This window comes from Ovis aries, chromosome 15 (genome assembly GCF_016772045.2).
Source record: "Ovis aries strain OAR_USU_Benz2616 breed Rambouillet chromosome 15, ARS-UI_Ramb_v3.0, whole genome shotgun sequence".
Taxonomy (NCBI): domain Eukaryota; kingdom Metazoa; phylum Chordata; class Mammalia; order Artiodactyla; family Bovidae; genus Ovis; species Ovis aries.
Genome location: NC_056068.1, coordinates 44,540,801 through 44,553,307, shown reverse-complemented (window position 1 = coordinate 44,553,307; position 12,507 = coordinate 44,540,801). Strand labels below are relative to the sequence as shown.

Here is a 12,507-nt window from a genome sequence, read left to right as displayed (position 1 = left end):
ATTATTTACAATAGCCAAGATATGGAAGCAACCTAAGTCCTCATGAAAAAATGAAAAAAGAAGATGTGAGATATGTATACACAGCAGAATATTACTCATCCATAAAAAGGAATGAGATTTTGCCACAAGCAGCAATGTAGATGGACATAGAGAATATTGCATTTAGTGAAATAAGTCAAATAGAGAAAGACCTATACTCTATGTTATCACTTACATGTGAAACAAATCAAGTAACAGTATATAGCAAAACAGGAACACACAGTTATAGATAATAAATTAGTGGTTATCAGTGGGGAGAAGGATGGGAGGAGTGGAGAGATAGGAGTATGGAAAGAGACACAAACTACTATGTATAAAATGAATCAGCAATAAGACTATAATGTACAGGCTTTCTGGTGGCTCAGATGGTAAAGAATCTGCCTGCAGTGCAGAAGATCCAGTTTGATCCCTGGTTCAGGAAGATCCTCTGGAGAAGGGAATGGCTACCCACTCCAGTACTTTTGCCTGGAGAATTTCATGGACAGAGGAGTCTGGTGAGCTACCGTCCATGGGAAGGAAGAGTGGAGAGATAGGCAAATGGAATTAAGAGACACAAACTACTATGTATAAAATGCATAAGCAACAAGAATATATTGTACAGAACAGAGAAATATAGCCATTGTTTTGTAGCAATTTTAAGTGGAGTATGAGCTATAAAAATACTGAATGCCTCAAATGAATATAATACTCTAAATCAACTGAAGTCCAATAAATAAAGAAATTTTAAAAACTGAAAATCCCAAGTCCTCCCCATGACCAATGGGAAAGTGGATGAGATCAAACCCACAATGAGATATTATCTCACATCTGTTAGGGTGGCTGTCAAGAAGATAAGAGATAAGTGTTGCAGGAATATAGAGATAAGGAAATATTTGTACACTGTTGGCAATGTAAACCAATTTAGCCACTATGGACAAAAGTATGGCAGTCTTCAAAAAATCAATAATAGAACTACTATGTAATCCATTAATTCCACCTCTGGTTATATATATCTAAAGGAGAGAAAAACAGGACTTCAGAGAAATACCTACATTCCCACTCTTATTGCAACATTATTCCACGATCAACAAGATATGAAAACAAAGTGCCAGTCAACAGATGAATGGATAGAGAAGTTGTCATAAATCTATATACCACAATGTAATATCATTCAGCCTTGAGAAAGAAGAAAATCCTGCCATTTGTAACAACATGAATACAACTTGAGGGCATTATGCTAAGTGAAATAAGTCAGACAGGAAAAGAATACAACTGTACAGACTATGACTTCCCAGGTGGCACAGTGGTAAAGAATCCACTTGCCAGTATAGTAGATGCAGAAAATGCGAGTCTGATCCCTGGGTGGGGAAGATCCCCTGGAGTAGGAAATGACAACCCTCTCTCATTCTTTTTTTTCTTTTTTAAAAAAAATGTATTTATTTTAACCAGAGGCTAATAACTTTACAATCATCTGGTCCCATCACTTCATGGGAAATAGATGAGGAAACAGCGGAAACTGAAAGTGTCAGACTTTATTTTTGGGGGGCTCCAAAATCACTGCAGATGGTGATTGCAGCCATGAAATTAAAAGACGCTTACTCCTTGGAAGGAAAATTATGACCAACCTAGATAGCATATTCAAAAGCAGAGACATTACTTTGCCGACTAAGGTCCGTCTAGTCAAGGCTATGGTTTTTCCAGTGGTCATGTATGGATGAGAGAGTTGGACTGTGAAGAGAGCTGAGCACCGAAGAATTGACGCTTTTGAACTGTGGTGTTGGAGAAGACTCTTGAGAGTCCCTTGGACTGCAAGGAGATCCAACCAGTCCATTCTAAAGGAGATCAGCCCTGGGATTTCTTTGGAAGGAATGATGCTAAAGCTGCAACTTCAGTACTTTGGCCACCTAATGCGAAGAGTTAACTCATTGGAAAAGACTCTGCTGCTGGGAGGGATTGGGGGCAGGAGGAGAAGGGGATGACAGAGGATGAGATGGCTGGATGGCATCACTGACTCGATGGACGTGAGTTTGAGTGAACTCCGGGAGATGGTGATGGACAGGGAGGCCTGGCGTGCTGCGATTCATGAGGTTGCAAAGAGTCGGACACAACTGAGCGACTGAACTGAACTTTACAATATTGTAGTGATTTTTGCCATGCATTGACATGAATCAGCCATGGGTGTACATGTGTCCCCCATCCTGAACCCTCCTCCCATGTTCCTCCCCATACAATTCCTCAGGGGACAACCCACTCTAGTATTCTTGCCTGGAAAATTCCATGGACAGAGGAGCCTGGTGGGCTACAGTCCACGGGGTCACAAACAGCTGGACACAACTGAGCAACTGAATAGGCATGCACTCATACAGACTATGCTATCACTTATATGTGGAATATAAAAAAGCCAAACTGATAAACGCAAAGACTAGACTGCTGATAACCAAAGGCTAGGAAATAGGGTAACTGGAGATATGTTGTTCAAAGATACAAATTAGAATAGGTAGATAGTACTAAGTCCTGCCGAGCTAATGCACAGTACAATATTGATTGTTAACAATTCTGCATTACAAACTTCAAAGTTGCTAAGACTCTAGATCTTAGGTTTCTTACCACAGAAAATAAATGATAATTATGTGAGGTGATAGAAGTTTTAGCTATGTTTGGGTAGAAATCATATTGCAATATGTAAATCAACACATTGTATACCTAGAATATTTGGCCTTATATGCCAATTATATTCCAACAAAAATAAATAATAAAAATGCAAAAAGACCTAAAATATTTAAGGGAAGAAATAAGTCTTCATTTATAAATGACCCTAGAAAAAATTTTAAACATTTAACAAAGCAGCAGTATTTAAAAGGTCAATATACAAAAATCAACTGTCCAGTAGGACTAAAAGAGTTAAAAATTAAGTTAAATTAAAATTCAAAATTAGTGTTGTTTACAATATCATCAAATGTTAAGATGTCATTTCTCCCATAAAATGATCTATAGATTCATTGCACAGGCAATAAAAGTGTTAATTTCTTTGTAGAAATTGATAAACATTATAAAATTTAATTGAAAAAGAAATGGACTCAGAGTTATCAAAGTATATTGGAAAAGGAAAATGAATTTGGATGCAAAGTAACAGCTTAGGCTTGATTACCTTGCTCATGTCTACTAGATCAATAACAGTGCTCAAGTCTTAGGACTGATTGTGGCTGTAGGTCAAGTGCATGAAGGACTCGAATCCATATGTCTCCAGAGCAAACTATTGGATCTCTCTAAGGCTCAACATTCTCATTTGTAAATTGAAGTATTTATAATACCAGCATCATGAGATTGCTATGAAAATCAAATGCAAAGCATTGTGGGTTTACACCCAGACTTTCTACAATCAAAGACTAGTCCCACAACTTCCTAGCTGCATGACTTGGGGCATTCTTCTCTGTACATGATTCATTTGTAAAATGAAAGTAGTAAGTACTACTTCATATGATTTTTGTGAGGAACAAACCAGCTAATAAACATAATATGCTTAGAACAGGGTTGGCACATAGAAAGGGCAAGTTATTATTGTTTGCTACAAAAATTAAAGGTGCAAAGGCATCTACAGGTGTTAATAACAGTGACAAATATTGCTGTCGTTGTTGACTTCAAGGCATCTCCCATTTGGTGTACAAATATATAAAAGTGAGAGAAGAAGTATGACTTTAATTGAAACAATCAGTTAAGCTATATTTGGTAGGTCCTAAGTGTGATACTGATAAACAAAAATTTTTATAGGTCACCTGAAATGTCAAGAATGGATCCTAAGAATATATTCTGACCATTGCCTTTCTCAGGGCCTCCTTTACGTCTCTGTTCCTCAGACTGTAGATGAGGGGATTCAACATGGGGATCACCACTGTGTAGAACACAGACACTACTCTGTTCTGCTCAGTTGAGTAGCTGGAGTTGGGCATCACATAAACGAAGGTAATCGTTCCATAGTAGAGAGTGACTGCGGTGAGGTGAGAGGTGCAGGTGGAGAAGGCCTTGCGTCTCCCTTCAGTGGAGCGCATCTTCAGGATGGTGCTGAGGATGCAGGTGTAAGAGAGAGCGATGACAGACACTGTGACCGCAAGGATAGATCCAGAAGAGATGGAAGGGATAATCTCAGTAGTGGAGACATCTGAGCAGGAAAGTTTCAACAAAGGGGAGAAGTCACAGAAAAAGTGATCTATCTGATTTGGTCCACAGAATAACAAAGTCAGTAAGCAACTACCAAATGTCCAAGCATTGACACACCCACCGAGATAGGAACCCCCCACCAAGAGGACACACACTCTGGGGGACATACGGGTGGAGTAGAAAAGGGGCAAGCAGATGGCCACATAGCGGTCATAGGCCATGGCAGCCAGCAGGAAGCAATCAGCTGACCCAAACATGACCATAGAACAGAGCTGGGCTTCACAGCCAGCAACTGGGAGGGCTAGTCTATGTCTAAGAAATCCTATAATCATCATAGGTGTAACAGATGTAGAACAACCAATGTCAACAAAAGCCAAATGGCCAAGGAAAAGGTACATAGGGGAGTGAAGTTGGGAACAACTTACTATTAAAATAATTATGGTGATATTGCCCACTAAAATGATAACATATATGCCTAGAAATAGCACAAAGAAGATGGCACAAAGTGTAGGATCCTCTGTTAACCCCAAAAGGATGAACTCCGTCACGCTGGTGTGGTTTCCGGCTTCCATGTCCTCTGGGAATTGTTCCTGTTGAGGGAAATGTGAATATTCATTTCTGTCATGCACTCATTCTACACACTTTGTTTTCTTTGCTTATTCCACAGACTCATTCACAGTGATTTCCTCTTCTGCACTGCCTGTAAATATAGTGCTTTACAGGATTTGTGCGTGTGTGTTTCCTCTATGCATAAAAGGAGAAGGGTTCAACCTCACTTTCCAGGATCTCAATTATGTTCTTTTTTTAAAAAATTAATTATTTTAAAACACCTCTCCAACCTTGACTCCTACAAGGATCTCTCTCAGATCTATAGTTCCAGTTGTTCTTTAGAAGTCTCCAGTTGGAAATCCAATTAATACCTGAAACTCAGCCTCCCAAACCAAACTCATCCTTCTTTGGACTGCTCTTCCTATGTTTTATGTCTGTAGAATGACACCATAATCTACCCAATCTTTCCTTCTGTCTCTCTCTGTACCACATCTAATAAAATCCTATTGATTCTATCTACAATTTCGTTCCCAATTTTATTTACTCATCTCCACAATTTCACTGCTAGTCTCCCTACTTTAGTTGAGACCCTGAAATGTAAACAACTGCCATCATTTATACTAGGTTGTGACTTTTGTTTTTGTTTGCATGTTCAAATTTCACTATCCCCAGTTTATACACATTCTTCTCAACAACAGTGTGTATTTTACCTCAGTATCACAAGTAACTAGTGCTTGGGAACAAAATGTCCTGAAGAAAGACTTGTTAAATAAATGAATGTATGATTAGCATAGTGAATGTGCTATAGGAAACCAGAGAAGAATATAGTTTCCCTGTCCAGAGAGACCAGGTCTTGCAGATAAGGTCTGATAGAGAAAACAGTGAAGATATTGTTAGTGTATTGAAAGTCTATAATAATGGTATAAGTCAAGTAATGGCTTGTGTGTTTCTAAATAAAAATTATGTAATCATGCAGGTGAAAAACACTTGTAAATTCAAAAGAAACGTAGCTTTCAAATATAGCTGCTGTCACACAAGTCAACTATTATAAATTTGGTAATTTATTTCCAGGCATTTTCCCCTTTGGATGCATTTTAATTGAGCTTTTATAACATTGCAGATAAAAGTTCAATACTGCTATTTTTACTTTGCATTTCAATATAAAATCTGATCACATTATTATTCCACAAACATAATTTTTGAGATGATAGTGCATTGAGTAACTAGACCTTAATTAATCATCCACTAAATTTGGACATTTAACTGTTCACAAATTTTTTACTATTAGAACTAGTAAACTTACAAATTGGATATAGAATTGGGAGGACAGCATTACAAAATATAATAAAATTTTAAAAATAATCCCATTCCTAGACATTTTTCTTAATCCATAATTCAAAGGAAATATACACTGTCCATTAAGATAAGTGCATCCCCATGATTCGTAATAAACCAGTGTCCTACACTGTATTCATTGTTTTGTTGAGTATTTGGCTACATTTTCATTAAAGAGTTTAGTACCCTGTTCATGTTTCACCGTTATGTTGTGAAAAAGGCTAAGTTCCTATGTCTTAAAGCAGTCCCGAGAAAGAGGAGTTAACGAAAATTAAAAAGGAAGATGGAGAAATACTGCAATCCAAGGCAATAGTTTCAGGGCATACTAAAGATTCAGTGAAAGTTGGAAAAGAAAATTATATTTATCAGAATGACAAAATAGTATATATTTAAAGTATTATAAAATTTTAAAAGTTACTTGAAATTCATTTTAGTGATCTGAATATTTCACTTATGCACATCTTTTCTTCAGCAAAATAGCAATCTCTGCTGGTAATTTCTACAGTTTTACAAATTTTTTTGCTTACATTTTAATTTTTTCATACAATTAGCTAACTATAGAAAGACTCACCTACAAATCCTTAATTCTAATTGTGCCTCACAATCCATTTTGATTTAATTTTGTAGCACTTGCAAGTAGTATTTACATATTTGTAATCATATTATAGACTTCCCTGGTGGCTCAGACGGTAAAAGCATCTGCTTACAATGCAGGAGACCTGGGTTCAATCCCTGGGTTGGGAAGATCCACTGGAGAAGGAAATGGCAACCCACTCCAGTATTCTTGCCTGGAAAATCCCATGGACAGAGGAGCCTGGCAGGCTACAGTCCATGGGGTCGCAAAGAGTCAGACACGACTGAGCGACTTCACTTTACTTCAATCATATTATATATCACATTTTATAATTTACATTTTGGGGTTTCCCTGGTGGTTCAGTGGTAAAGAATCCACCTGCCATTGTAGGAGGCATGAATTCAATCCCTGAAATGGGAAGATCCCCTGGAGAAGGAATGGCAATCCACTTCAGTAGTATTGCCTGGGAAATCCCATGGACAGAGGAGCCTGGTGGGCTTCAGTCCATGGGGTTGCAAAAGAGTCAGACATGGCTTAGCGACTAAACAACAGCAATTTACATTTTTACTTAGCATTATTGATAATATATTTCTTGATTTCCCAAGTACTATTCATAAGTGAAATACTGGATATACTATATTTCAAACTGTTTAATATGGTATTCATGGAGCTTTATAACCTATTTATAATCATTTTTCTAAATGTATCTCACTATGTATGCTCCTTGCTTTTAATAGTCATGCTAACATTACATTGAAATTTTCCATTATTTTTGGTTCTGATTTTCAAAGAAATACAATTTTATGCTAATGACATTATTTCAGTTCTTAAGGTTTGGAATATTTGACACAAATAATAATATATGCACCAAAATATCTTTGAAAGTCTTATCTTAAAATTTTAAAATATCTTACTTTAGAATGAGGAAGCATTTAGTCTTTACAGTAGTGGGACTTAGTTCTTTAACAGAATGAATTGTGAAATATAATGAATCAATGGTTGAGAATCTACAGCTCATTAAAAAATGGGTTTTGAATAGTCTTCATTAATTGCATCTAAATGACTCTAGTGACAGGAAAGCTTATTGCCGCAAGTGTGAGCTCTATCGTGAAAAATATATTTATGATCTTATCACTTAATCTCCCATGACTTTAACAGTACAAACAATCTCCTTTCTATATCAAAACATTGAAATGTTTGAACACAGCCAGCATGCTCCTTTTCAAAAATGAAACATCCATAGATCCTTCACTATTCCACCTGTGGAATACTTTTCAGATCCCTCACAATTCTCCTTGTCACCTTCTGAACATATTCTGGTCTAAGGAATGAGGCAAAGTCCTAAATAGGATTGTGCTCTGCCTTCTGACTCAAGCAGAGTTCATGGGGCCAACCCTGCATTCACTGTGCACAGAGCGAGCTTCAAAATGTGTCCTGACAGTAGTCATGGAGACTGGGAGCAAAAGAAGTTAGATCCCTAGCCTCCCAGTGGTCAGCTGTTTTAACTTACACTGACACTTAAATCTCTTGGACTCCCAGTTTTTTTGTTTGTTTTTTTAATGGAAATAATTGTCCCTGTAATGCAGCTTTGTTGTGAAATTAAAAGAAATGGTATCTGCAAAGTATTCAGAAGGTTTTGGTTATGCATCAGAGCTAAGGAATTATTTTTGATTAAGCAAATTTTTTATAAGAATCATAATATAATTTTTCTTTCAACACATGTCAGGAGATTTTCACAGATCCAAAAGAAGTCAGAAGTACAGTATATGGTGCCTTCTCTCTTTGGGGCTCTATCAGTCACAGTCATATGCATAATATGGAGCTGATTCTCCCCCTTCCCTTCCATTCCATTGGCTACCTAGGGATCTTTGTAGAGCTCTTAATTTTGGCATTACATTCCTGCTTGCTCACTGGAGTCAGAGATTCTGACTCTTCCCAGTCCTTTCCCTCATTGCATGCATTGTTTTGATGATGACTAGAGGGCAAAAGTCTATAAGCCTCATACAATTTGAACATCGGGTGATTTCTTCCTGATTTTCTTTTCATAGTTTCAGTTATAAAAGCTCAGCAGTGGCTTTGGCTGTGCAATCCTCACTGCACTCTGGGGACTCCTGGGCAGCCTGGTTTGGGTGCACAGACTGATCATTCTGCAGTTTAAATCTTTCTAATGTCATAGTTTCTACAAGAGTCAAGAGATAACTCTTGGTGAAGGTTTATCTTTAATTTACCATTTAACAAAAATTTATTTAAACAAAAGCCATGACTATTGTACTCACCTTTCAGAATCAGAATTGCAGTTGCTGAATTCTGAAGAGAACTTTATAAAGTAAATGTTTTCTATTTCCTTTTATAGTAGTTGTGCACTGAATGTCTGACAATGAAAACATTGACAACTCCCCTTGTTTAAGGAGCACAGTTATGTTTCCTTGTTATGAAGATGCTATAAGGATGATGCTGGGTGTCTTTATGTGTGTGTGCTGGGAGGAAAAGAAGGGCTCTCATAGAATATGAAAAATCCCCTAGGACTGTTATTGTTTGCCCCTTTGAGGAAAAGGTTCTTTGATTTGTTCTCCAGAAATGACTTATGGAGCCACGTGTGTCATTAAGGTGACATAAATAGAAGGTCCAGGTAGTAAAAGGATCTGAGGACCCGGATGGAAGCCTTGTGCAGAGAGTTGGACCAAAAAAAATCCCTGCTGAATAGAAAGCTGTTGGGAGATGGAACAAGAGTCAGTATCACCAAGGCTCTAGTTTTGTCTCTGCAGACTGTTGAGTTGAGGGTATGAGGTGGTGAGGAAAGAGACAAGAAGTACTATGAATAAGTAAGCAGAAACAAAGCACAGTCTATTGTTACTCAAAGTGTAGTCCTCAGGCTGGTTGACAAACTGTTTATTATCAGTCCAGGACCCAATAAGGACAGGAGTTGAAGGGTACTTTTTATACCAATTTGAGAAAGTAAATTTAAGTGTATTGATTCTGGTGGTGGTGTTGCTCAGTAACTAAGTCATGTCTGACCCTTTGTGACCCTATATACTGCAGCACGCCAGGCTTCCCTGTCTTTCACTGTCTTCCAGAGTTTGGTCAAATTCATGTCCACTGAGTCCATGATGCTATGTCACCCTCTCCTCCTTTTGCCTTCAGTCTTTCCCAGCATCAAGGTCTTTTCCAGTGAATCAACTCTTCACATCAGTTGGCCAAAGCACTGAAGCTTCAGCTTCAGCCTCAGTCCTTCCAGTGAACATTCAGGGTTGATTTCCTTTAGGACTGACTGGTTTGATCTCCTTGCAGTCCAAGGGACTCTCAAGAGTTTTCTCCAGCACCACAATTCAAAAGCATCAGTTCTTTGGCCCTCAGCCTTCTTTATGGCCAAGCTCTCACATTCATACATGACTACTGGAAAAACCATAGCTTTGACCAGACAGACCTTTGTTGGCAAAGTAATGTCTCTGTTTTTTAATATGCCGTCTAGATTGTTCATAGCTTTTCTTCCAAGGAGCTAGGATCTTTTAATTTTATGGCTGCAGTCACCATCTGGAATGATTTTGGAGCCCAAGAAAATAAAGTCTCTCATTGTTTCCATTGTTTCCCCACCTATTTGCCATGAAATGACAGGACCAGATGCAATGATCTTAGTTTTCTGAATGTTGAGTTTTAAGGCAGGTTTTTCACTCTCCTCTTTCACTTTCATCAAGAGGCTCTTTAGTTCTTCTTCACTTTCTGCCATATGGATGGTGTCATCTGCATATCTGAGGTTACTGATATTTCTTGCAGCAGTCTTGATTCCAGGTTGTGTTTCATCTAGACTGTCATTTCGCATGACATACTCTGCATATAAGTTAAATAAGCAGGGTGACAATATACAGCTTTGACATACTCCTTTCCTGATTTGGAACCAGTCTGCTGTTCCGTGTCTAGTTCTAACCATTGCTTCTTGAACTGCATACAGATTTCCCAGGAGGCAGATAGGGTGGTCTGGTATTCCCATCTCTTGAAGAATTTCACACAGTTTGTTGTCATCCACAGTCAAAAGCTTTGGCATAGTCAATAAAGCAGAAGTAGATGTTTTTCTGGAATTCTCTTGCTTTTTTGATGATCCAATGGATGTTGGAAATTTCATCTCTGGTTCCTCTGCCTTTTCTAAATCCAGCTTGAACATCTGCAAGTTCACTATTCACGCACTGTCGAAGCCTGGCTTGGAGAATTTTGAGTATTACTTTGCTACTGTGTGAGATGAGTGCAACTGTGCAGTAGTTTGAACATTCTTTGGCTTCGCCTTTCTTTAGAATTGGAATGAAATCTTATCTTTTACACTTCTGTGGCCACTGCTGAGTTTTCCAAATTTTCTGGCATATTGACTGTAGCACTTTCACAGCATCATCTTTTAGGATTTGAAATAGCAACTGGAATTCCATCTACTCCACTAGCTTTGTTCATAGTGATGCTTTCTAAGGTCCATTTAACTTTGTATTCCAGGATGTCTGGCTCTAGGTAAGTGATCACACCATCGTGATTATCTGGGTCTTGAAGATCTTTTTTGTATTGTTCTTCTGTGTATTCTTGCTACCTCTTAATATCATCTGCTTCTATTCGGTCCATACCATTTCTGTGCTTTATTGAGCCCATCTTTGCATGAAATGTTCCCTTGGTATCTCTAATTTTCTTGAAGAAATCTCTAGTCTTCCCCATTCTATTGTTTTCCTCTATTTCTTTTCATTGTTCACTGAGGAAAGCTTTCTTATCTCTCCTTGGTATTCTTTGGAACTCTGCATTCAGATGGATATATGTCTTTCCTTTTCTCCTTTGCCTTTTGCATCTCTTCTTTTCTCAGCTATTTGTAAGGCCCCGTTAGACAACCATTTTGCCTTTTTTCATTGCTTTTTCTTGGGGATAGTCTTGATCACTGTCTCCTGTATAATATCATGAACCTCCAACCATAGTTCTTCAGGCACTCTGTCTATCAGATCTAATCCCTTGCATCTATTTGTCACTTCCACTGTAAAATCGTAAGGGATTTGTATTAGTTCATACCTGAATGATCTAGTGGTTTTCCTTATTTTCGTCAATTTAAGTCTGAATTTTGATATAAGGAGTTCATGATCTGAGCCACAGTCAGTTCCTGGTTTTGTTTTTGCTGACTGTATGGAGCTTCTCCATCTTTGGCTGCAAAGAATATAATCAATCTGATTTTGGTATTGACCATCCGGTGATGTCCATATGTGGAGTCTTCTCTTGTGTTGTTGGGAGAGGGTGTTTGCTATGACCAGTGTGTTCTCTTGGCAAAAACCCTGTTAGCCTTCTCCCTGGTTCATTTTGTACTCCAAGGCCAAATTTGCCTGTTACTGCAGGTGTTTTTTGACTTCCTACTTTTGCATTACAGACCCCTATGATGAAAAGGACATCTTTTTAGGTGTTAGTTTAGAAGGTCCTGTAGGTTTATAGAACCATTCAACTTCAGCATCTTCAGCATTGCTGGTTGGGGCATAGACTTGGATTACTTTGATATTGAATGATTTGCCTTGGAAATGAACAGAGATCATTCTGTTGTTTTTGAGATTGCACTCAAGTACTGCATTTAGGACTCTTTGTTGACTGTGAGGGGTACTACATTTCTTCTAAGGGATTCTTCCCCAGAGTAGTAGATATAATGGTCATCTGAGTTAAATTCGACCATTCCAGTCCATGTTAGTTCACTGATTCCTAAAATGTTGATGTTCACTCTTGCCATCTCCTCTGTGACCACTTCTGATTTACCTTGGTTCATGGATCTAACATTCCAGGTGCCTATGCAATATTGCTCTTTACAGCATTGGACTTTACTTCCATTACCAGTTACATCCACAGCTGGGAGTTGTTTTTGCTTTGGCTCCATCTCTTCA

General features: G+C 38.1%; 1 protein-coding gene across 1 annotated transcript; it reads right to left on the bottom strand.

Moving 5' to 3' along the window:
• Positions 1-3,812: 3,812 nt before the first annotated feature.
• On the bottom strand, positions 3,813-4,745 carry LOC101111047 (olfactory receptor 5P1-like). The gene has a single exon (XM_012095838.4). It carries the CDS (start codon positions 4,743-4,745, stop codon positions 3,813-3,815), a length of 933 nt encoding a protein of 310 aa, XP_011951228.3.
• Positions 4,746-12,507: the final 7,762 nt, after the last annotated feature.

Bases quoted from the DNA above. Each gene is read 5' to 3' on its own strand.
- LOC101111047 (XM_012095838.4), bottom strand. From the start codon at position 4,745: ATGGAAGCCGGAAACCACACCAGCGTGACGGAGTTCATCCTTTTGGGG.